The sequence below is a fragment of the Geotrypetes seraphini genome, chromosome 6, assembly GCF_902459505.1.
Source record: "Geotrypetes seraphini chromosome 6, aGeoSer1.1, whole genome shotgun sequence".
NCBI classification, from domain to species: domain Eukaryota; kingdom Metazoa; phylum Chordata; class Amphibia; order Gymnophiona; family Dermophiidae; genus Geotrypetes; species Geotrypetes seraphini.
Genome location: NC_047089.1, coordinates 956,595 through 983,241, shown reverse-complemented (window position 1 = coordinate 983,241; position 26,647 = coordinate 956,595). Strand labels below are relative to the sequence as shown.

The following is a 26,647-nucleotide window of genomic DNA, read 5'->3' as shown; positions in this document are numbered from 1 at the left end:
GTGTCTGTGTATGGCTGTTTGGTGGAGGATGGGCAGGGGAGGGCTTCAATGGCTGGGAGGGTGTAGATGGGCTGGAGTAAGTCTTAACAGAGATTTCGGCAGTTGGAACCCAAGCATAGTACCGGGTAAAGCTTTGGATTCTCGCCCAGAAATAGCTAAGAAGAAAAAAATAAAATAAAATAAAAATTTAAATTGAATCAGGTTGGGCAGACTGGATGGACCATTCGGGTCTTTATCTGCCATCATCTACTATGTTACTATGTTAAGGAACCCGATGTTCACTTACAAAATGGGGGGATCAATGCTAGGGGTCAGTAAGCTGGAAAGAGACCTAGGAGTGATGGTAGACACGACATTGAAGGCGTCGGCACAGTGCGCCACAGCCTCGAGGAAAGCAAACCAAATGTTAGGTATCATTAAGAAGGTTATGTCGACCAGAACGAAGGAAGTCATTCCGCCACTGTACCGGGCTATGGTGCGCCCGCATCTGGAATACTGTGTACAGTACTGGTCAACGTACCTCAAAAAGGACAAGGCAATGCTTGAGGGAGTCCAGAGAAGAGCAACTAAACTGATTAAGGGTATGGAAAACCTTACATACACTGACAGACTGAAGAAGCTGGGGCTGTTCTCCCTGGAAAAGCGGAGACTCAGAGGAGATATGATAGACCTTCAAGATCCTGAGGGGCATCGAAAAGGTTGACAAGGACAGAATTTTCAATTTGAAAGAAACCACAAGAACAAGGGGTCACTCGATGAAATTGAAGGGGGACAGGTTTAGATAAAACGCAAGGAAATTCTTTTTCACATAGAGGGTGGTGGACACATGGAACACCCTTCCGGAGGCCGTGATAGGAAATAGCACAATACAGGGTTTCAAGGAAGACCTGGATAGGTTCCTGGAGGAGAAAGGGATTGAGGGGTACAGATAAGAGCAGTGGAAGGTTTAGAGATAAGTGTAGAGGTAGGTATAAAATTAGTCAGGGACCGCGGCTCAGGCAATATGCCTGATGGGCCGCCGCGTGAGCGGACCGCTGGGCGGGATGGACCTCTGGTCTGCCCCGGCGGAGGCGACTACTTATGTACTTATGTTCTTATGATTGTTCTCTTTTGCAGCGAAGAGCAGTGTTTGCAAGTCTGGACATGGTGCTCAGGACCCAAACACTGGAGGCACCAACTGTGAGGGTCCGTGAGAGATATAGTGCGAGCACAATGACAATACTTCAGTGTTCTCCCCAGAAATTTTTTTCAGCCGGGTGGCATGAAAAAGTAGCCAGGTGGGGCGGGACAGGGAAATTTGGAGGTGGTGAAAATTAAGGACTCCTTTTACTAAGCTGCAATAGCGTTTTTAGCGTGTGCAGAATTGCCGCGCTACACGGCTAGAACTAACGCCAGCTCAATGTTGGTGTTAGTGTCTAGCATGTGCGGCAATTCTGCGCGAGCTAAGCACACAGTAAAACCGCTATCGCAGCTTAGTAAAAGGAGCCCTAAATGTGTACTATTTGTATTAGTTAATTATTATTAGTTATTTTCCAATGCTCAATATGACTTAAGGTTTGACACTTGTTCCATAATATATATGTTAAATTTAAGAAGTATCCAATTCTAGAAGTGAATAATTAGATATTTGCCCTCTTTCAAATTGTATAGAACAGCGTCTCTCAAACTTTTTTAACTCTGGCACACTAAATGCAGCAAATTTTTTTCATAGCTGGAAAAAATTTCTGGGGAGAACACTGATGCCCTTAGTTTTCAAGGTCCAATCACGTCAAAGACTGATGCTTATCTGGACAGTTGTATAATAAAAAGAATGGATAAGATAACATGAGAAGTGAAATTGTCATGAATCGGAGGGATACATTACATTACATTACTGGCTTATATTCCGCCTGTACCTTTCAGTTCTAAGCGGATTACATCAGAACGATAACTGGACATTTCCAGGAAGAGAAATACAAATTACAATTAAGGCGTAAGGTCTAAAGCAATTTTGATGAGTAGATTCTAAGAGGGGGAGAGAGGGGAAAAGGAAGGGATTAGGACGTTTGGGTGAATTTCTTGAATAGTAGGGTCTTGATTTCTTTGCGGAAAGCCTTGAGGTCAGTTGATGCTGTCAGTAGGTTGGTCTTTTAGAATTGCTAGGCTAAAAGATGCTGGGAACAAATATGTGGAGAGTGATGAGGAGAAAGCAAATGTGCTAAACAAATACTTCTGTTCTGTGTTCACAGAAGAAAATCCTGGAGAAGGACCGAGATTGTCCGGCAAAGTTACACGAGAAAATGGAGTAGATTCTGCGCCGTTCACGGAGGAGGGTGTTTATGAGCAACTTGAAAAACTGAAGGTGGACAAAGCGATGGGACCAGACGGGATCCATCCCAGGATACTAAGGGAACTCAGAGAGGTTCTGGCGAGTCCTATTAAAGACTTGTTCAACAAATCTCTGGAGACGGGAGTGATTCCTGGGGATTGGAGGAGAGCGGATGTGGTCCCTATTCATAAAAGTGGTCACAGGGATGAAGCAGGAAACTACAGGCCGGTGAGCCTCACTTCAGTTGTTGGAAAAATAATGGAAGTGTTGCTGAAAGAAAGGATAGTGTATTTCCTTGAATCTAATGGGTTACAGGATCCGAGGCAACATGGCTTTACAAAAGGTAAATCGTGCCAAACGAACCTGATTGAATTTTTTGATTGGGTGACCAGAGAGCTGGATCAAGGACATATGCTAGATGTAATTTACTTGGATTTCAGCAAAGCCTTTGATACAGTTCCTCATAGGAGGCTGTTGAACAAACTTGAAGGGCTGAAGTTAGGACCCAAAGTGGTGAACTGGGTCAGAAACTGGCTATCGGACAGACGCCAGAGGGTGGTGGTTAATGGAAGTCGCTCGAAGGAAGGAAAGGTGACTAGTGGAGTCCCTCAGGGTTCGGTGCTGGGGCCAATCCTGTTCAATATGTATGTAAGTGACATTGCTGAAGGGCTAGAAGGAAAAGTGTGCCTTTTTGCAGATGATACCAAGATTTGTAACAGAGTAGACACCGAAGAGGGAGTGGAAAATATGAAAAAGGATCTGCAAAAGTTAGAGGAATGGTCTAATGCCTGGCAACTAAAATTCAATGCAAAGAAATGCAGAGTAATGCATTTGGGGATTAATAATAGGAAGGAACCGTATATGCTGGGAGGAGAGAAGCTGATATGCACGGACGGAGAGAGGGACCTTGGGGTGATAGTGTCCGAAGATCTAAAGGTGAAAAAACAGTGTGATAAGGCAGTGGCTGCTGCCAGAAGGATTCTGGGCTGTATAAAGAGAGGCGTAGTCAGTAGAAGGAAGAAGGTGTTGATGCCCCTGTACAGGTCATTGGTGAGGCCCCACTTGGAGTATTGTGTTCAGTTTTGGAGACCGTATCTGGCGAAAGACGTAAGAAGACTTGAGGCGGTCCAGAGGAGGGCGACGAAAATGATAGGAGGCTTGCGCCAGAAGACGTATGAGGAGAGACTGGAAGACCTGAATATGTATACCCTAGAGGAAAGGAGAGACAGGGGAGATATGATTCAGACGTTCAAATACTTAAAGGGTATTAACGTAGAACAAAATCTTTTCCAGAGAAAGGAAAATGGTAAAACCAGAGGACATAATTTGAGGTTGAGGGGTGGTAGATTCAGGGGCAATGTTAGGAAATTCTACTTTACGGAGAGGGTGGTGGATGCCTGGAATGCGCTCCCGAGAGAGGTGGTGGAGAGTAAAACTGTGACTGAGTTCAAAGAAGCGTGGGATGAACACAGAGGATTTAGAATCAGAAAATAATATTAAATATTGAACTAGGCCAGTAACTGGGCAGACTTGCACGGTCTGTGTCTGTGTATGGCCGTTTGGTGGAGGATGGGCTGGGGAGGGCTTCAATGGCTGGGAGGGTGTAGATGGGCTGGAGTGGGTCTTGACGGAGATTTTGGCAGTTGGAACTCAGGCACAGTACCGGGTAGAGCTTTGGATTCTCGCCCAGAAATAGCTAAGAAGGAAAAAAAAAAAAAAATTTAAATTGAATCAGGTTGGGCAGACTGGATGGACCATTCGGGTCTTTATCTGCCGTCATCTACTATGTTACTATGTTACTATGTGATGGAGGGGTCTAATTTAGCTGCATGTGTTGCAAGTAAGTTGTCATACATGCTTTTAAGACCCTGTAGGTCCTAAAAGCAGGCTTGTGGATTAGATATAAACTATGAAGGCAGTGGCATACCTAGCATATGTGACACCCGAGGCCCATCATTTTTTGACACCCCCCCATCTGTATGAAAAACATGATTTTTAGTAACAATCCACACATCACACAAGAGTGTACCTAGGAAAAGGCAGCATCTTGCATATTGCAGTGAGCAGTACATCAATACACCCATTGTAAAACTAAACAAGCCAGACAAGTACAGATCAATCCTGCACAGTCAATCCTAACTGAAAACCATGTCTTTCGAACACACCTTCGCCTAGTATGGAATATGTAATCACAAACTAACCCCTCTCCCTTTTACAAATCTGTAATGTGGTTTTTAGCCATGGTGGTAACAGTTCAGACTCTCATAGAATTCTGAGAAATTACCATCATGGCCAGTGCTAAAAAAAAAAAGCTGTACAGTTTTGAAAAAGGGGGGATAAAATAGAAAAATGTAGACAAAGGTTAAATTGAACTACCAAGAAGCTGGACTCTGCATACAATGCAACACCACAGAAACAGCGATGCATCTTCCCTAAAGCAAAAAAATAAATAAATATAATTTTTTTCTACATTGTCTTCTCTGGTTTCTGCTTTCCTCATAGTCTTGACACTTTCTTCATTTCATCCACTGTCTACCCTCTCTCTGCCCCTTCTATATGGCATCTTCTCTCCTTGTATTCCCCTTCCATCTCTCCCTTCACCCCTATTATTCTGGCATCCATCTTCTTCCCTTCCCTCCTTCAATGGTCTGGCATCTCTCTCCTCTTCTTCCCTTCCCTCTCCCACACCCCCATGGTCTGGCATTTCAATCTCCTCTCCCTTCCCCCCACTTCCACCAGCATCTGCCCCCTTTCTTTCCCTCCAACCCAATTCCATCCAGTATCCTTCCCCCTTATGGCTCTTTCTCCTTTCCGTGCACACCAATTCCATCAGCATCTGCCCCCTTTCTCTCCCTCCACCACCCTTCCATACCACCCTGACCTCCTTTTTCTCCCTCCACCACCCTTCTATACTCCTCTGTCCCTCCAAACCAGCAAGGTCCCATGATGACTGCTTCTGTTGCCTCTGCCTCTGTAAGATGTAAGTGACATTGGAGGGGGGTGGGCCGGCAGACATAGGGAATTGCAGCAAGGTTCCGCAATGACTGCAGCTGCCGGTCCTCCCCTTCCGATGTCACTTATGTCTTCCGGAGGCAGAGGCAGCAAATGCAGTCATCGTGGGACCTTCCTGCACTTCAGTGCGGCTGCCGACTCTGCTTCAGAATAAGTACGGCAGCCGTGCTGAGGTGCAGGTGCCATTTAGAGCAGCTTGGAAGGTTCTAGATCCAGCCGGCTGTGTACCCCCCTAGGGCTGGCACCTGGGGCGGTCTGCCACTGTATGAGGGGACAAAAAATAATAGAAAGAATGGATAACTTGACCGATTTTAGACATGTCATACAATTATAACCACAAAAATACATCATAAAATGTAATTCTAAACTCAAAAGACTCCAGACGAAAAGCATACTATAGAAAGGAAACCAGAAAAAACCAAACCCATAGTACTAAGATCCAAATGCTAAAATCGGACATGTCCATTACGAAGAGACATGTGGATCACCACTAATTATAACGAGTGAGTCTTTAAAATATGAGATGGTAACGGATAGCCAGACCTGGTGAACGGAAGTGACAAATACTGGAGCCAAAACCAGAGCACCGTGATGAAACTTGAATATGGATACCTTGCATTTCTTGGCGTTGAAGCCCAGCTACCAGGTAGATGACCAACGTTCCAACAAAAACAGGTCCTGCGTCATACTATCGTGTAAATCGGAGCCGCTCACTATGTTACATAGTTTGGCGTTGTTGGCGAATAGTATTATTTTACCTTGAAGCCCCTGAGTCAGGTCCCCTGTGAATAAGTTGAAAAGGAGCGGGCCCAAGACTGAGCCCTGCGGTACTCCACTTGTCACTTCTGACGTTTTAGAGAGGGTACCGTTAACCACCACCCTCTGAAGTCTACCATTGGCTATTTTTTGGGCTTGCGAGCTACTTTTAAAATGACCAAGTCAAAATGATCTACCAATAATAAATTTTTTTTTTAAAAACCACAAAGCACACTGTACGCAGAGAAAATGTTAATAATCATTCCTATTCCGTGGTTTTCTCAAAGAGGTCAAAGCAGATGACTCTATGCAGGCAATTTGCACCCAAGTGTGCTCAGAGAATTGAGCGATGTCCTGGCGAAACCGTTGGCTGAGCTATTCAATCTCTCCCTAAGTAAGGGGAAAGTTCCCCTGGACTGGAAATTAGCTAATGTTGTTCCTCTGCATAAAAAGGGTTGCAAGGCAGAGGCTGCGAATTATAGACCGGTGAGTCTCACATCAATAGTATGCAAACTCATGGAAACACTAATTAAAAGCAAATTGGACACCATCTTGAATGAAGGGAATCTTCGGGATCCCAGTCAGCATGGATTCACCAAGGGTAGGTCCTGCCAATCCAATCTCATCAGCTTTTTTGACTGGGTAACAAGAAAGTTGGACTTGGGAGAGTCTTTGGACGTCATGTACCTAGACTTCAGTAAAGCTTTTGACAGTGTCCCACACCGCAGGCTGCTAAGCAAGATGGAATCGATGGAGTTAGGAGAGACACTAACTGCATGGGTCAATGATTGGCTGAGTGGCAGACTTCAGAGGGTGGTGGTTAATGGTACCCTCTCTAAAACATTGGAGGTAACCAGTGGAGTGCCGCAGGGCTCGGTCCTGGGTCCACTCCTTTTCAACATATTCATAGGGGATCTGACTCAAGGGCTTCAAGGTAAAATAACACTATTCTCCAATGACGCCAAACTATGTAATATAGTAAGTGAATGCAGTTTACAGAATTATATGGCGCAGGACCTGCTTACATTGGAAAGTTGGTCCTCAACCTGGCAGCTAGGCTTCAATGCTAAGAAATGTAAGGTCATGCACCTCGGAAGCGGAAATCCATGCAGGACGTACTTCTTGAATGGAGAAACTTTAACTAGGACTTCAGCAGAACGAGATTTAGGAGTAATCATCAGTGCAGACATGAAAACTGCCAATCAAGTGGAGAAGGCTTCATCTAAGGCAAGGCAGATATTGGGTTGTATCAATAGAAGTTTCGTCAGCCGAAAGCCTGAAGTCATAATGCCGTTGTACAGGGCCATGGTGAGACGTCATCTGGAGTACTGTGTGCAATTCTGGAGGCCACATTACAGTAAAGATGTGCGCAGAATTGAATCGGTTCAGCGGACGGCCACCAGGATGATCTCGGGGCTCAAGGGTCTCTCGTACAAAGAGAGACTGAACAAATTGCAGCTCTACACTCTCGAGGATCGAAACATTTAAGTACCTCACGGGACATGTTGAAGTGGAAGATGATATTTTCTTTTTCAAGGGACCCTCGGCCACAAGAGGGCACCCGCTCAAACTCATGGGCGGAAAATTTAATGGCGACACCAGAAAGTATTTCTTCACAGAGAGAGTGGTTGATCATTGGAACAAGCTTCCAGTGCAGGTGATCGAGGCAGACAGCGTGCCAGACTTTAAGAATAAATGGGATACCCATGTGGGATCCCTACGAGGGTCAAGATAAGGAAATTGGGTCATTAGAGCATAGACAGGGGGTGGGTAAGCAGAGTGGGCAGACTTGATGGGCTGTAGCCCTTTTCTGCCGTCATCTTCTATGTTTCTATGTTTATGCACTGTCACCTCACTAACAACCATACAAAAATAGACAAATATACCCCCTCCCTTTTTACTAAACCACGATAGCAGTTTTTAGCGCAGAGAGCTGCGCTGAATGCCCAGCACTGCTTTTGACGCTCATAGGCTCCCTGCGCTAAAAACCGCTATTGCGGTTTAGTAAAAGGGGACCATAGTGTAAAATATAGACAGCAGATATAAATTCAGACACATTTTGATCAGTAAATTTAAAATAAAATCATTTTTCCTACCTTATTGTCTGGTGATTTCATGAGTCTCTGGTTGCACTTTCTTCTTCTGACTGTGCATTCAATCTTTCTTCCCTTCTTTCAGCCTGTATGCTTCCTCTCCTCCTGACCTCATTCCCCTCCCCCCCAACTTTTTCTTCCTCTCTTCCTGCCCTTTCTTTCTTTCTCTCTTCATGCCCCCTTTCTTTTTTCTGTTTCTCTTCCTGCCCTCTTACTTTCTTTCTCCTTGCCCTCCTCCAAGCCACTGCCAATGTCACTGCCATCGGGGAACAGGCTCCAAAGCCGCTGGCCGCCCCCCCCCCCCAAGCTCTCCCTACTTCGGGCCGACCAGCATTCTTCTCCTCGATGTCAATTCTGCCGTCGGAGAAGAAGGCTAATCGGCCCAAGATCACAATCGATTGGGGGAAATGCTGCCGGGTCCTGCCTTCGCGGAAACTGAAAGTAAGCAGGACCCGGCAGCAAGAAGAGCAAATGGAAAGCTTCACTGACCTGTCTCCCGCCTTAGCCCGTAGCGAATTTATGCTTCGGGGATGTAACATGTGCGTGCCGGCTTCCCTTCTCTTCCCTCCTCCCCCCCCCCCGGACATAACTTCCGGTTTCGGAGGGAAGAGAAGGGAAGCCGGCACACACACATTAAAGCCCCGGAGCATAAGTTCGCTATGGGCTAAGGTGAAATCATCAAGCCGGCTTTTTTTTTTTTTTTTTTTTAATGTTGAGCAGTAGCGGAGGCAGCAGAATTTAGCTGGGCGGTCATCTAAATTACCCGGGCGGACCACCCAGCTGAAAGGCCCTAGGGAGAACACTGTACTTCTTGAATCCCGTCAGCGGGCGTGACATGGATGGGAACACCGCCTCAGCTAAATCAAAATCGATGGCTGAGGCGTACGAATAAGAATTGCCAGGCCAAAACCCGCAGACAGCACAAAAACAATCAAATTTTTTTAAACTTTTATTTTTAAACAGGAAGGAAACAAAATAAAAAACGAATCTGACTAAAAAAGTCAAAAAACACAAGAGAAGGAAGGCCAAAGCAACAACAGTCGTTGAAAAGCAACTTAGCTCTGCGGAAAACTAAGAACTGAGGGACCGCACTCCTACGTCGGGTGGGAAGACACTTGCACATGCGCAGTGCGGGCTATCGCAAACTTTCTGAAAGTCTTAAAGTGGTGATGCACTTTTAAAGTGTCTGTACCAGGGCTCCATCGGTGACGTCATCCACATGTGAGAATATGCTGCTTACTTGTCCTGGGATAAACCACATGCAGCTTTTTGACAACATGACTGCGGCTCTTCTCGTGTTTCAACAGGTTAGCAACTGCAATTACTACTGCTGCCTGCCGTTAACCCAGAAACAGGGCTGGCGCTAGGGGAGGACAAACAGGGCATCTGCCCTAGGCCCCACAGCTCTGGGAGGGCCTAATGGGAGCTGGCATGCCTTCCACTTTCTTTCGGTGCCAGTCTGACGTCACCCTCACCTTCCACAACTCACTGACAAACTGACCACAGCAGCGATTCTGAAGCATTGCCTGAGGCCTCCTCCCTGTTTTCCTTCTGCCACGGTCCTCCCAAGAGGAAACAGAAAGTTAGGGGTTTACTGAAAGATTTTTGTGTTCCCCTGCGTAAACTATTTATCCTACTCAAAGTAAATTTTAATTAAACATTAAGATTTTTCGCTATTCTTCATTTTTGTATAGGACTGCACCCCAAAGCAGTGAATCTTGCAAAACATAGCCATGTTTGCATACAGATCTTTCTTCTTCCAAGGTATGTAACACACATGTTTTTGTAGAAATAAAATTTTCTGAACATGAAGTTGTATAGAATTGAGACCAATGATGATACAAGCAAGTCATGAGATATTTACCCTCATGTAAAACGAGTCCCTTCTGAGGTCTTTGAAGAAATTATTTGACTTGTAACATTGAAGCCCCTGCTTTGGAAAAGAGTATTGTTGGACCTAATAAATTAAATGTATCTTTGGAGGTAAGCAGCCTGGAGTCTATCTACCTTATAGGATCTCGTTTGGCTACTGTTTGAATCAGAAACCAGTTTAATGAACCTTTGGTTTGAGGTAAGTTACCTTTTCCATGTATACTACAGAACTAAATCCCATGGGATCCTTCCATGTTGAACAGCCTACTCAAACCTCACCAAATTCTCTGCTTTTTCATGAGATACAGCAAACACTCCCAACCACATCTTTGCTCTTCTACTCAAGTTTCCTCTATCATGTACCATACAATATGGGACAAGATTGAAGACTAATTTGTTAGCATTTCATAAAAAGTTGAAAACTTATCATTTTCCCATTATTTAAGTTTACGAGATAATATAATCACAGTTTGAAGATTGATCATGCTATAGCATTGCATTCTATCTTACCTATGCTTTATTTGGGCTTTTATTGTTTTTTTATGTTGAGCAAACTTCACTGAAATAGTATACAAAGTTTGATAATTAAATACCTGTCTCATCTACTATGGAAGAACTCCTTGGCACATCTTTCAATTCTGACTGTTCTTGATCTTCTGTTGTCTCATCACTTTCTTTTCCATTATCAGGTTGTACAAGCTACAAGTAAAGAAACGTTTTAGTCTATGATGTGACACAGAATTCAATTTTGGGATATTCAGATAAAAGAAGATCAAAGATCCATTGAGTCCAACCTTCTGAGTTCCTCTTTTTATATACTAACCACAGAGGCCAATAAAAAAATTTTTTAAAGCCTAGTCCATAAATTTACACTTCCTATTTTCAGTACTCCTAAATTTTACCTGCTCCTTGTCAGTCTCTGACCCACCAATCCCCAAGGCACAGATTAGGCTACATAGTAGCATTCAGCCATATGCAAGCCTCTAGCAGTAGCTGTCCTGAACTGTTCTCTCTCTCCCTCAAACCCCCCCCCCCCCCCCCACCATGTACTTTTCACTGCAATTTTCCTCTTCATAGCCCTAACAATGGCAGCATTTCACATTAAGCTGTCTGCATTGGCCCTGGAGTCCTTCTCTCTGCTGTGCCCCTGTGGAAACATCATGTCCCCATTTAATATCTGCACTTGGACCCTTGACTATAGAAGCTGTATTGTAGGAAAGCATTAACATAAGGGTGCAATAGATTTGCTACAGATTTGTATACCTGTTGTGGCAGACACAATGAACACACTGATGAAACATTCCCAGTGCTCAAGCCAACTCCTATGTTAGGAGATAAAACTGCTTCTATTCTTTGTCTTAGGAAGCCTACTAGTAACCTGAACCCCAATAGGAACAAGGTTGGGAGAAGGGGTAGAAAAGAGAGAAGCTATAATAGCCAAAGCTTCCAAATAAAACTTTCCCTGACTTATAAGCACAGCCCTTTGCAAGCCCTGAGAAACACACCAGTGAATTCCTGAAACATAAGAATTGCCGCTGTTGGCTCAGACTGAAACCAACCCTATCTGTGAATGCTCCGGTTCAGCAGAAACTTGTCTAACTGTCTTGAATCCCTGACATGGGAGAAGTGCCAAGACCCAAGGGGAGTTGATGCAGCAGGAGCCAAGTGAGTGGAATGCTGAACTGGGGCCAGAACTCATGGAGTGGGTCTGAGCAATACAAAGGCAAGAATGAAGCTTAAACTGTGTTTTTACTGCTGTTTTCTTCTTCTGGATTTGATATACCGCTCCTGCATTTTACGGACCTAAGAGGTTTACAATGTATCAAACTAAAATGAAATTAGGTACTTGGGAAAAACGACTCTGTCTGTCCCAAAGGCTCACAATCTAGCTAAAGTACCCAATAAACTAAAAATAAGTAATAACAACATAACATACATTTCCAAGATAAAAAAAATCAAAGAAATAGATAATAGAAATAATGAAAAAAGATTTTAAAAAAATTTGACATCTTTTATGGATTCATTGTAGTTGTCTTTTCCTTTGTTCCTGTTGGTATATTGCACACACACACCCGGGGAAGGAAGGCGGGAGGGGGGTATTTCTTTGCATGGTTCTATTCCCTTATGAAATGTTGGTTGGGTGGGATTTTTTTATTGTTGTATGGATTTTGATTGATTATAAATGCATATGACTAATATTATTTGTATAGATACTGTATTGCATTTTTGTTGGTTTTAAAGCTCAATAAAGATTTATTTAAAAAAAAAAAAATTAAAAATAAAATAAAACAAACTTAAGAGATAGAAAAGTCTCTGAAGTAGCCTGATAGCAAACGGTCATATTCGAGTAAAAGTCTTAATACAACTCCCGGCACAGCACACTTCCCAGATGCCGTGCTGGTTGAAGCAGAGTGTTAGGGTACTGGAAGCCTCGCCTGGTTTGGGAAGAATTTTTTCCTTTTGAACTATTGGTTTGCTAATGATCTACACAAGTGCCTAAACCAAAGAAGATGAATGAAGGGCATTGTGGGAACTGTGGTTTGAACTAATCGCTGGAGTGGTTTTTTTTTTTGGAGTTTAAATTAAGTATGTTTTTGCTTGGAACTGGAAAACCCAGGGTAAAAATGGGAGAAATCCTGGTGTGCAATGTTAATTGACTGACGGTGTATTCTGACAACAATAAAAATGAGAATAAGAATAAAACTTCAATGAACTAAGTTTGTGGAAAATACAGTGGCCTGCTAGTAAGAATTCATAGGGACACACTGTGAAACTTTGAGCTTTCCCATTCATAAGAACATAAGAATTGCCGCTGCTGGGTCAGACCAGTAGTCCAGCTCACGCGGTGGCCCGCAGGTCAAAGACCAGTGCCCTAACCGAGACCAGCCCTACCTGCGTCTTGAATCCCTGGAGGGTGTTTTCCCTTATAACAGACTCCACTTCTCTACCACTCTACCATTGTCTTGTTTTTTTGTGGGTTTGTCCATGTTTTAGCATCATATTTATGTTATTTGAATATTCTAATGTGTACTTATTAATTGTGAGGTGAGGAGTGGCCCAGTGCTGCTCCATGTAACCCTGGGCAAGTCATTTAATCCTACCACAAAAGGGAAGAATAGGATTCCCCTTCCCCTCCCTCCCCCCCCTTTCATGATCGTCTTAAGGGCTCCTTTTACTAAGCTGCAATAGCGTTTTTAGCGCATGCAGGATTTTAACGCGCACTAAACCCGAGCTACACAGCTAGAACTAACGCCAGCCCAATGCTGGTGTTAAGGTCTAGTGTACGCGGCAATTTAGCGCACGCTAAAACTGCTATCGCAGCTGAGTAAAAGGAGCCCTAAGTTTCAGTTTGCTGATTTTGAGCTTACCTCACTCATTGTATTTGTTTATATGAATTTGGTCTTTTTCTTACTGTTAACAAAATTGTAAGTTTTATGTTGAATTGTACTTGAATCTCTTCATAAAGGCGGTTAATAAACAGAGATGGGGTATGGCAGAGAGAAGGACACTGGGGTTAATGTGCCACTGTTAGTGCTCTGAAGGGGACAGTGATAGAATTGCAGCCTTAGTGAGGGAAAACCCCGCAGAGATTCCCGAATTCCCTTCCTAAGTATATATTAGAATAGATGACATATACGTCGCATGTTCTGAGCGTCTGCGTGTATAAGGATACAACTGCCCAGACAAGCATCATTCTTTGACAAGATTGCTCCTTGAAAACTAATGGCAAGAAATTTTAGTTTTATTTTTTATGCAATAATTATCCTAACTTAAGTAACAAAGCAATCGAGGCTTTGTTACCGTTTATATCTTCTTATCTTTGAGAACTTGGGGACTTAAATTGCCTATAAAAAAAATTATATTTTTTTCTCTCCACTTTCTTCCTTCTCTACCCTTTCGGCTTCTCATTCTTCTCTCTCTCTTTCTCTCTCTACCCTTGCAGCTTCTCACTCTTCTCTCTCTCTCTACTCTTTCAGCTAGCTGCACGCCAAAAGCCACTCTCAACCACCGAGGGACCGTAGGAGCAAGGAGAAAGAAATGGAGGCTACAGGAACCCAGCAGAGCTACCCAGTTTACTGCGTTGAGTGCCATATGTATGACTACCTCCCCTCCGGGAGGCGGGCATACATATGCGGTCGGTGTCAGGAACTGGAAAGCCTGAGGATGGAGGTCGGCAGACTGAGGGTCAAGGTCCAGGAACTGGAGGGACTAGAGGGACTGCGCAACATAGAGGAGACGAGCTGGTCAACCAAGGACACAGATGGAGCAGGCCTCATTGTGGACCAGGTGAGGGACCTTGAGAGATTCATCGAGGAGGCCTATAGGAAGGCGGAAGGACAGGACCAGAGACTGCACAGACGGATGTCGGCAGAAGAGACCCAGGTTCCACAATGCGACACCGGGGAAGGACCTAGCGGAGGAACCACACAAGAAGAGGAGACCGGGACTCACCGAGACCCCGAGGGTGAGACACCTCACTACACCGAGGACACGGACCTGAGACAGAGGAGGTTGCTGAGGAAAGGGAAGTCTGCTATTGTGGTGGGAGACTCGATCTTGAGAGAGGTAGATAGTCACGTAGCTGGAGGAAGGGAGGATCGGCTAGTGACTTGTCTCCCAGGGGCCAAGACACGTGACGTCACTGATAGGATCGAGAGGATCCTGGACGGAGCAGAGACAGAGGAGACTGCGGTGATAATCCACGTCGGAACAAATGATGTGAGCCGGAGAAACTTCAGCATGGCCACGCTGACTGACCAGTTCAGGGTCCTGGGACGAGAACTGAAGCGGAGTAGCCGGAGGATAGCATTCTCGGAGATCCTGCCTGTGCCGAGAGCAGATGCAAAAAGGCAGGCAGACCTCCAGGCTGTGAATGCATGGTTGAGGAGATGGTGCCAGGAGGAGGGCTTCCACTTTGTAAGGAACTGGACGTCCTTCTGGGGAAAGAGTAAGCTCTACCGGCGGGACGGCCTGCACCTGAGCACAGAGGGAACTAGACTACTGGCTACCAATGTGAGGAAGGAGATCGAGAGGGCTTTAAACTGATGAGAGGGGGAAAGCCGACAGCTGATCTGATGTTGACGCTTCGGACAACAGTATCCAGAACAGATGCTGAAAGGGCTGACTGCACGGAGGAAGTAGAGAGACCAGTGGATCTCAGGATCAGACAGCGAGGGAAACAACAGGTAAAGGGAGCTTGCTGGATGGAGACTAATGGGCATGGAGACACAGGGGGACTGGGTAGCAAGAGGACGGAAGCTGAGGGCATTTTGGGGGCTGCACAAGGCGAGGGGGATCAAACAGAGGCCGGGGCCCAGGAGGGGGCAAGAAAACCCAGAGGAAAAGCGGGGAAGTGGGGTGGCAGAAATGTGGGGAAGCTGAAAGCTATGAGGGTAAAGGCAAAGGGCAAAACAGAAGTACAGGGAACAGGAGTGGCGGCCCAGGTGAATGCAGAGGTGGAGGAAAAACGACGGGACCTGCGGTGCTTATACGCAAATGCAAGAAGCCTCATGACCAAGATGGATGAACTAGAGGTCGTGGCCAAGGGGGAAGACCTGGATATAATTGGAATTACAGAAACATGGTGGACAGAGGAGAATCAATGGGATGTGGCGCTGCCGGGGTACAAGCTCTACAGGAGAGACAGGACCCACAAGAAGGGGGGAGGCATAGCACTATATATAAAGGACTCTACCTACTCGGTCGGGATGGATATGGCAACGAAGGCAGAGGGGCTGGAATCGCTATGGGTCAAATTGCCGGGAAACAAGGGTGCAGACATAAAACTGGGGCTGTACTATCGCCCACCTGGCACGCCAGAAGGACTCGGACACGACCTGGAAGCGGAACTGAGACAGGAGTGCAGGACTGGAAGTGTAACAGTGATGGGGGACTTCAACTACCCAGGGATAGACTGGAGTACAGGTCACTCCAACTGCACTAGGGAAACAGGATTTGTAGAAGCTGTGAGGGACTGCTTCATGGAGCAACTGGTCAGGGAACCGACGCGGGGGAATGCTACCCTTGACCTCATCCTGAACGGATTAGGGGGGCCTGCAAGAGGGGTAGAAGTGGGAGGACCACTAGGCAACAGCGACCACAATGCGATCAGATTCACATTAGAAAGGGGGACACCCATAGTAAGGAGAACCGCAACAACTGCGCTCAACTTCAAGAAAGGGAACTATGTTGCTATGAGGGAAATGGTGGGGAGGAAGCTCAGAAACATCTTTAGAATGGAGACTGTGGAAAGTGCCTGGACCCTATTTAGGGACACGCTGCAGGAAGCACAAAAAACGTACGTCCCCAGTTTCAGGAAAGGCTGCAAAAACAAGCGGTCAAAGGACCCGATTTGGATCTCAGCAGAAGTAAAGAAGGCAATAAATGACAAAAAAGTATCCTTCCGGAGATGGAAAAAGGATCCAACAGAGGAAAATCACCAGGCGCACAGGAAATGCCAAAAAGAATGCCACCGAGAGGTTAGAAAAGCAAAAGGGAAATACGAAGAGGGGCTGGCCAGGGAAGCAAGAAACTTCAAGGCATTCTTCAGTTACGTAAAGGGGAAACGACCAGCGAGAGAGGAGGTGGGGCCGTTGGACAATGGAGATAGGAAGGGAGTGATTAAGGAGAATAAAGAGATAGCTGAGAGGTTGAACACTTTCTTCTCGTCAGTTTTTACGAGAGAAGACACTTCTAATATACCAGACTCAGAGGAGCTCATGCGTGGGGAACAGGCTGAAAAATTGGAGCACATAGAGGTAAGTAAGGAAGATGTCCTCAAACAGATAGACAGGTTAAAATGCGGCAAATCACCGGGTCCGGACGGGATCCACCCAAGGGTTCTGAAGGAACTAAGACAAGAAATAGCGGGCACAATCCAACATGTTTGTAACCTAACCTTGAAAACTGGAGAGGTACCAGAGGACTGGAAATTGGCGAATGTCACACCTATCTTCAAGAAGGGATCGAGGGGTGACCCCGGGAACTACAGGCCGGTGAGCCTGACTTCAATTATAGGGAAGATGGTGGAAGCTATGATAAAGGACGGCATCTGCGAGCACATTGAGAGAAATGGCCTACTGAGAACAAGCCAGCACGGATTCTGTAAGGGAAGGTCGTGCCTAACGAACCTTCTGTACTTCTTTGAGGGAATAAGCAGTCAGGTGGACAATGGAGAACCCATCGACATCATTTACCTCGATTTTCAAAAGGCTTTTGATAAGGTACCACATGAAAGGCTGCTTAGGAAACTGTGGAACCACGGGGTGGGAGGGGATGTGCACAGATGGATCGAGCACTGGTTGTCGGGTAGACTGCAGAGGGTCGGAGTAAAGGGCCAATATTCTGACTGGCGGGGAGTCACGAGCGGTGTGCCACAAGGATCGGTGCTGGGGCCGTTACTCTTCAACATATTTATCAATGACCTGGAAAAGGAGGCAAAGTGCGAGGTTATAAAATTTGCAGACGATACCAAACTGTGCGGCAAAGTTAGCTCCAGGGAGGAGTGTGAGGACCTGCAAAGGGACATAGACAAGCTGGAAGACTGGGCAAACAAATGGCAAATGCGCTTTAATGTGGAAAAATGCAAGGTTATGCATATAGGGAAAAAGAACCCGTTGTTCAACTACAAATTGGGGGGGGCATTGTTGGGAGAAAGCAATCTTGAGAGACTTGGGTGTGCTGGTGGATGCATCACTGAAGCCATCTGCACAGTGCGCAGCGGCCTCAAAAAAAGCCAACAGGATGCTGGGCATCATAAAGAGGGGCATAACTACAAGGACGCGGGAAGTCATCATGCCACTGTATCGAGCGATGGTGCGTCCGCATCTGGAATACTGCGTTCAATATTGGTCGCCGTACCTCAAGAAAGACATGGAGGTACTTGAGAGAGTCCAAAGGAGAGCAACAAAACTGGTAAGAGGGCTGGAACACTACCCATATGCTGAGAGGTTGGATAGGCTGGGGCTCTTCTCTCTGGAAAAAAGGCGGCTCAGGGGTGATATGATAGAGACCTTCAAAATCATGAGGGGCATAGAGAGGGTGGATAGGGACAGATTCTTCAGGCTGAAGGGGACAACAGGTACGAGGGGGCATTCGGAGAAACTGAAGGGAGATAGGTTCAAAACGAATGCAAGGAAGTTTTTTTTCACCCAGAGGGTCGTGGACACTTGGAATGCGCTACCGGAGGAAGTGATCAAGCAGAGTACGGTACAGGGATTCAAACAGAGACTGGATGGATTCCTGAGGGATAAGGGGATCGTGGGATACTGAGAAAGCTAACCAGAAAATATATGCAGAAACCCAACCTGGTCGTGCAGGCAAGACCGGAGGGCTAGGACTTTGATAGGAAGATAGGACTCAATTAGGAAACCAAGGAGGCATGGGGGCCCCTTCTGGTGATTTAGACAGGTCGTGAACTGTTTGGGCCGCCGCGGGAGCGGACTGCTGGGCAGGATGGACCTATGGTCTGACCCGGCGGAGGCACTGCTTATGTTCTTATGTTCTTATGTTCTATACACTAATGCTAGGAGCCTAAGAACCAAAATGGGGGAGCTAGAAGTTATAGCCAGTAAGGAGGACCTAGACATAATTGGAGTCACAGAGACATGGTGGTCTGAGGACAATAAATGGGATGTGGCCCTACCAGGGTACAAACTCTATAGGAGGGACAGGACACATAAGAAGGGTGGAGGAATAGCGCTATATATAAAGGACTCCATTTCTTCAACCAGGATGGAAACAACAGTAAGGACGGATGGCTTGGAATCACTATGGGTAAAGTTGACAGGAAGAAATGGAGCAGACATAAAATTGGGAATGTACTATCGCCCACCAGGACAACTGGAGGCAAACGACCAGGACCTGGAGGCTGAATTGAGGCAGGTATGTAAAAGCGGAAGTGTGGTGGTGATGGGGGATTTCAATTACCCTGGGATAGATTGGAGTATTGGACACTCAAATTGCACGAGAGAAACAAAGTTCCTGGAGGCAGTGAGGGACTGTTTCATGGAGCAGCTGGTCAAGGAACCAACAAGAGGAGATGCCACCCTTGACCTAATCCTCAACGGGCTAGGGGAACCCACAAAGGAGGTGGTAGTACTAGAGCCACTAGGAAACAGCGATCACAACATGATCCAGTGCAAGCTAGAAATAGGAACACCAAAAGTGAAGAAAACCACGACAGCACTCAGTTACAGAAAAGGGAACTACGAGGCCATGAGGAAAATGGTGGGAAAGAAACTCAGCAGCAGCTCAAGGAAGATGGAGACCGTAGAAAAAGCCTGGTTCCTGCTCAAGGGCACGGTGCATGAAGCACAAAACCTGTATGTCCCCAGGTTTAGAAAAAAAAAAATCGAACCAAAAACCCGGCATGGATAACAAATGCAGTGAGAAAGGCGATAAGTGACAAAAAAACATCATTTAGAAAATGGAAAAAGGACCAAACTAAGGACAACCAGAAGGAGCACAAAAGGCACCAAAAGGACTGTCACCGAGTGGTTAGGAAAGCAAAAAGAGAATATAAGGAAAGACTGGCGGGAAAAGCAAAAAACTTCAAACCATTCTTCAGGTATGTGAAGGGGAAACAACCAGCCAGGAAGGAAGTGGGACCTTTGGACGATGGAGACAGGAAGGGAGTGGTTAAGGAGGAAAAAGAGATAGCTGACAGGTTAAACAAGTTCTTCTCGTCAGTCTTCACGAGAGAGGACACATCCAATATCCCAGAACCCGAGGAGAACATAAACGGAGACCAAGATGAAAAGCTGGTCCAACTAGAAGTAAGCAAAGAGGATATTCTCAGACAGATAGACAGGCTGAAGAGCGACAAATCACCAGGTCCGGATGGCATCCACCCAAGGGTATTAAAGGAACTGAGAAACGAAATAGCAGAAACACTATGCCAAATTTGTAACCTATCCTTGAAAACTGGGGAAATCCCAGAGGACTGGAAAATAGCCAATGTCACGCCCATCTTTAAGAAGGGATCAAGGGGTGACCCGGGAAACTACAGGCCGGTGAGCTTGATCTCGGTTTCGGGAAAGATGATGGAAGTACTGGTCAAGGACACAATCTACGAACACATAGAAAACAATGGGGTCACGTGATGCAACTGCCTTGATCGGACGTGTGCTCTTTGAGCTCTCTGACCTCGAGTCTCCTAAATCTGCTTAACTATCTTCAAACACTACTGCTTGCCTGTTTTTGGCTCCCCCGGCATTGTTCCTGAGGCAGTGGGTGCTAGTGGGGTGCTTTGCCGGACGGCAGACGCCTGGTATGCCGGTCAGGTCGGTGAAGACACCTAAACTTAAGTCGGCCTTGCCTGGGGATAAAATGGCGGCATCCTCGACTCCGCTCTCTGCTCCTGCTCAGTGGGGGGATGGGCCCAAGAAATCTCGCGTATGGTAACCGTGGCCCTAGAAGATCGACTGCACAAGCTACAGTCAGCTGTGGATGGCATTAATGAGCGCTTTGAGGCTCAGATGACTCGGATTGCAGCGGTAGAACAGCGCATTTCGGATGGAGAAGATGCAGCACTACAGGATCGAAATAGCGTGCTTGCCCTGCAAACTCAAGTAGCAGCACTTACTACCCACTTGGATGACCAGGAAAATCACCAGCGCTGAAACAACTTACGGGTGGTGGGTCTGCCGGAGTTCCGGGCGGATCAGGACCTCTATCAGTTTTTTCAAACTTGGCTCCCGACTCAGCTAAGTCTTGAGATGCCAGCGGCTGGATTTATCTGTGAGAGGGCGCACCGCATGGGGCCGCGTTCGGGAGACAACAATCGCCCCCGGGCTGCGATTGCCCGATATATCAACTGGAGAGAGAAGGAGCTTATTCTTCAGGCATATCGGAAGTCGGGTCGGCTGGAGTATGAAGGGAGGAAGCTGTTATTATTTAATGATTATTCACTCCACGTGGCTTCCCTTCGCAGAGAAATGGCGCCCCTATGCACAGCGTTCCACCGATGAGGAATGCGCTTTGCGCTGGTCTACCCGGCGTCCCTGCGAGTTTGGAGGGAAGGGAAGCCCCACACATTCCCGGACCGAGCAGCAGCACAGCGCTTCCTGGACACGTTGCCTGCACTTGCCGAAGGTGGAGCTCCTGCAGCTGACATGGCCGTTTAACTTGGGAGTTTGCTTTCAGTGATTTTCTCTCTTTCCTATGAGGTCTGTGGGCGCTCTGGAAGTTTGGCGGTTTGTCTGTTCAGCCCCACAGAGTTGACCTGTCTGGCTTGTCTGGCGAGTGAGGGGGTGTCTTGAATGGCCCGAGATGTCGGGGGCCCGACGTTGAGCCTGCCTCCTTCTTTTGCTGTCCATCCCGCGGACTGGCCTGCTTCCTCCAGACCTCGGGGCTCCCTGCTCCCTCCTTGATGCCGCAGACTCTCCCCGCTGTACTGCCTGGGAGCTCCTCTTTAGCCCTGTGGTGGTTGGACTCTTGTGCCACCTTGCTGGCAGTTGTTCTCATGTTGGGGGACTCGGGGTCTATGGGAGCTCCAGGGAGGGCGTTTGGTAGCTTTCATTTCAGAAAGTTCAGTTCATTGTTCTTGGTTTTTCTTTTTGTACAGGGGGGGGGGGGTTGGGGGGTGGGGAGGCCGGGGAATGGTCTTCTCTGGTGGAGGGGATGGGTTTGGGGGTGACTGGGAGGGTGGGGGGTTTGAGTGGGGGAGGGGGAAGGGGGCTGGTGTGCATGTGTGTGGGTATGTGAGAGGGATAAATGTGGGGTTGCAGGGGAGGTTTCTCTGGGTTCTCCTGTTAGGTTTCTGGGGGAGGGCTACTACTCTGTTGGCAGCACTGCAGTCACTTGGGGTGCCACGGTTCCACTTATCTTGGATGGGAGGCCTAGCTGGGGGGTCTCCTGTTCACTGTGTCAGGTATTTCTGCTCTGGTCTTTGGGAGTGTTTTCCCACATGACTAAGTTGACTATAGCCACATTAAATGTGGCCAGGATTCACTCCCCTGTCAAGCGGAAGAAGATTTTGAACTGGTTTCGCTGGAGGGGGACGGATATTGCATTCGTGCAGGAGACCCACCTCTCCTCTGCTGAACACCTTAAGCTTCGTAGAGAATGGGTGGGCGAGGTTTGCTCGTCCTCTTTTGGTACTCGGAAGAGAGGGGTTGCTATACTTATTCACAAACAACTGCCATTTCACACTCATAAAGTCCTCCAAGATCCGGATGGTCGCTTTGTTATCGTGCTGGGGGAGCTCTGGGGGCACAAGTGGTTGTTGTGTAATTTATACGCTCCTAATGTGTATGAGCATAAATTTTTTTCTGCTTTGCTTGCCAAGATAGCCATGTATCCGGATTATCAGCCGATAGTAGGCGGGGACTTCAACATTACCGCAGATCCTACTCTGGATTGCAGTCCGGCAAAGACAGGGGCCAGGGACCATGGAGCTCGGGGGGTAAATTTTTTGCTTAGCCAGTTGCAGTTATTGGACACCTGGAGGATTTTGCACCCTACGGAACGCACTTATTCCTTTTACTCGCATCCCCACAATGTCTATGCTAGATTGGATTACTTGTTGGTTTCGCCCTCTCTGCTCCCCAGGGTGTCTGGGATAGCTATTGAGGAGGTTCCCCTGTCGGATCATTCGCCTGTTGTCATGGAGCTTCAATTTACGCCGGAACCCGAGGAGAGACATTGGAAGTTTCCGTGTTACCTATATAGAGATCTCGAATTTCATAAATATCTTCGGGAACAGTGGTCGGAGTATAGTTTGCATAATAATACCGCCGATGTTAATCCGGTGACTTATTGGGAGGCTTCCAAGGCGGTTTTGCGGGGGTTCATTATTGCTTATCTCTCTCGCAAGCGGAAGTCTCTGGATGCGGAGTTACTGACTCTATCGGGGGAGCTTCGGCTGTTGCGGGCACGACACTGTACTTCGCTGTCGGCGGCTGATAAACTTCATTTGCTGACTGTCAGGCGGCAGATAGATACCATCTTGACACAGCGGGCTTCTCGGGATATCTATTTTCAACGGTATAAATTGTACGCCTGGGGGGGGGGGTAAAACGGGACGATTGTTGGCCAATTTGGTCCGACCTCCGCGCACTCGTCAGGTTATCCTGTCCATCCGGGACCCAAAGGGTACTCGTTACACTCAGGAACGACAGATTCAACAGCAATTTGTTCACTTTTATGAATCTCTGTACGCTAACAGACCGTTCTCGGATGTTGATAGGGATGCTTTCTTTCAGGGGCTCCTGCTCCCTCGGTTGACAGAGGCCCAGTTGGAGCAACTGAATGCCCCTATTAGTTCTGACGAAGTACTGATAGGTATTAAGAAGCTTAAATTGACTAAGGCGCCGGGCCCCGATGGGTTCGGATCTGAGTATTACAAGATTCTGTCAGATCAGATCTCTTCTGCTTTGGCGGAGGCGTTTAATGCGCTCTCTGAGACTCGAGGTTTAGGGACTCCTAATCTGGCTCATGTTGTGCTGTTGCCTAAGCCTGGCAAGGATCCGGCCCAGGTGGGTTCTTATCGGCCTATTTCCCTCCTGAATCAGGATGCTAAACTTTTTGCTGCCCTATTGGCGCATAGATTGAATGCTTTTTTGCCGCTGCTGATCCATGAAGACCAGGTGGGCTTTGTGCCGGGCTGCTATGCGTCGATGAATTTGGTCAGAGCTTTGATGGCCCTTCACTCCAGGCGTGGTCTGGTGGGTGAGTCGGCTATTGAAGGCCTGGACATGGAAAAGGCATTTGATAGTATCTCTTGGCAGTATCTTTTCTGGGTTCTCAGCCAGTTTGGTATAGAGGGTTCTATTCATCAATGGATCCGCAGCCTATATTTACAGCCGAAGGCCAGACTTTTAGTCAATGGTCAGTTTACTGTTCCGTTTGCTTTGGGAAGGGGAACGCGACAGGGCTGCCCGTTGTCCCCGTTACTTTTTGTGTTAGCTATCGAACCACTGGCTGCTCGGATTCGCACTGATTCAACTATTCAGGGCATACAAATTGGGAGCAAGGAGAGTCGCATTAATCTTTTTGCCGATGATATTCTCCTTTATTTGGACCAACCTAGACGAGATCTGGGGTGGGTACTTGCTTTGGTCCGCTCCTTTGGAGATCTTTCGGGTCTGCGTGTTAACTGTGATAAATCTGAACTCCTTCCCTTACGGTCCACTAAGGTAGAGCCTTGGCATGGGAGCCTCGAGATTCCACCGGTGAAGGGGCCGATGCGTTACCTTGGTGTATATTTAATCCCGGACCTTAAGCTATTGTACCGCTTTAATGTGACACGCCATTTGGAGGCGATTCAGCGTTTGTGCGATAAATGGAGAGATCTTCCGTTGGGTGTTTGGGGTCGTGTGGCTTTGGCTAAGATGATACTCCTCCCCAAGATTTTGTATCCGTTGCAGGCTGTACTGCTTTGGGTTACTGAGAAAGAGGTGCGTCTATTTCGGTCGACTATCTCCTCTTTCATTTGGCGTCATAAGCGGGCCAGGATTAGTTATGCTACCTTGGCTTTGGATAAATACAGGGGAGGTTTGAACCTCCCTGATCTGCGCTATTATAATGTCGCAGCTCTGTTTCGCTTTATTCATGAAGGATGGTCGGGTTGTTACAAATTTTCTTCCCGGAGTTGGGTTGAGTCCTGGTGTGCCCCTCATTCGGTCTTGTCTCTTCTTCATACCCTGCTGTCTGTCCTACCGGGAGGAGGGGCTAAGTTTGCGTATCTTCTACCCCTGCAACGGGCATGGCGGTGGTGGCGTCGTCGGCAGGGGAAAACTCCGTCAGCTTCCCTTTTGTTACAGTTGTATGGCAATCCTGACTTTACCCCGGGAGTGGGCCATTCCTGGTTTCGGCAGTGGGAGCAGAGAGGGGGTAGAACTCTTCAAAATTTCCTCACAGTGGGGGGGAGGTCATTTTCCTACTTTTGCCCAACTGCAAGATTACTGGCAATTGCCCCGGACTCATTTCTGGGCTTATCTCCAGGTCCGGCATTATTATTTGTCCCTTGGTCGTAAGTGGGGGGATGCTTGGCTCTGTGGTCCCTTGGATGTTCAGTTTTTTCAGGTAACCCCTGCTTTTAACAAATTAGCCACCTGGTATCGGATTCTGAAGAATGCATCGACCATGGGATCTATTGATCGCTTGGCTTCCCAGTGGCAATCAGAGCTTGGCACTCTCCTGGATCGTAAGGCATTCCTTGATCTTTTTGCCACTGTGCACGCCTTGGGGGGCTCCACGGACTTTAAGGAAATGCAATTTAAACTTCTACATCGGGCGTATATTTCTCGGGCTCGGGGGGCTCATATGGGCATCTGGGAGGGAGCAGTTTGTACTAAATGTAATCGTTTCTTAGGTACCCTTACGCATCATTTTTTGGAATGTCCCTCTTCCGAGTTGTGGCTGCACGTTCTTCCCTTTTTGGAGCGCCTTCTTCAGAGGGAGGTGCCCTGGTCTTATGGTTTTTTGCTCCTGGGTGACCAACGTGATCTCATTGAGGGTGGGCTTTCGCTTCCCCAGCGCCGGGTTCTTTACATGGCTGTCTTGGTGGTAAAAAAGCTTTTGTTGCAGCATTGGGTGGCTGACTCAGTGGCCTCTTTTCCGCAGTGGCTTGCGCGTTTTGCTGAGGTGGGGTGGCATGAGCTTCAACGCCTCCCTGGGTCTGGGACTTTGGTCCTTCGTTGCTATCAAGCCTTGTGGAAACGGGTGTTAACTGTTTGTTCCAGCTTGGAGCCATTGGCTCCGGAGTCCTCACCCTGATATTCCTTCTAGGTGGTGCTGTGGCTCTCTCTCTCTCTCTTTCTCTTTCTTTTGCTCTTTTTGTTTTTGCTTTCATCGGGGTGGCTGCATTGATGTGTGGGTGTGGGTGTGTGTATTTGGATGGTAGGTTGTCTGGAGATATGCTTGTGGAGTGTTTGTTGCTTGTTTGTTTGGATTTGACGCCATACGCTTGAGGTATGGGGGGGTTTGTTTGGGGGATTTGGTCTTTCAAAATGTCAATTGTGCTGGGCATACTCCCTTGGGTTCCTGTACGGTGACCTTTTTTCTGTTCAAATTTTTACGTGCTGTATTTCTGGCTGATCTGTTTTCTGTTTACTCTGATCCTGGTTGTATGTTCCCTTTGCAATTGTTAATAAAGATAATTAACAAAAAAAAAAAGAAAAAGAAAACAATGGACAACTGAAGGCGAGCCAGCACGGCTTCTGCAAGGGAAGGTCATGCCTCACGAACTTACTGTATTTCTTTGAGGGAATAAACAGCCAGGTGGATAAAGGGGAATCCATAGACATCATTTACCTTGATTTCCAAAAGGCATTCGACAAGATACCTCACGAAAGACTGCTTAGGAAGCTGTAGAGCCAAGGAGTGCAGGGGGATGTCCACCGATGGATCAAACACTGGCTGGCAGGCAGGAAACAGAGGGCTGGAGTAAAGGGCCATTACTCAGACTGGCAATGGGTCACGAGCGGAGTTCCACAGGGATCGGTGCTGGGAACAAGAGGGCACTCTCTAAAGTTGAAAGGGGATAGATTCCGTACAAACGTAAGGAAGTTCTTCTTCACCCAGAGAGTGGAAGAAACCTGGAACACTCTTCCAGAGGCTGTTATAGGGGAAAACATCCTCCAAGGATTCAAGACAAAGTTAG

General features: G+C 47.1%; 1 protein-coding gene across 1 annotated transcript in view; it reads right to left on the bottom strand.

Annotated features, from left to right (window-relative positions):
* Positions 1-26,647, bottom strand: part of DNHD1 (dynein heavy chain domain 1) — a 681,063-nt gene that overhangs the window by 530,276 nt on the left and 124,140 nt on the right. Inside the window, exon 10 of the mRNA XM_033948490.1 lies at positions 10,635-10,740. Within this exon, the coding sequence (XP_033804381.1) occupies positions 10,635-10,740 (106 nt within the window). The remainder of the gene's footprint in view (positions 1-10,634; positions 10,741-26,647) is intronic.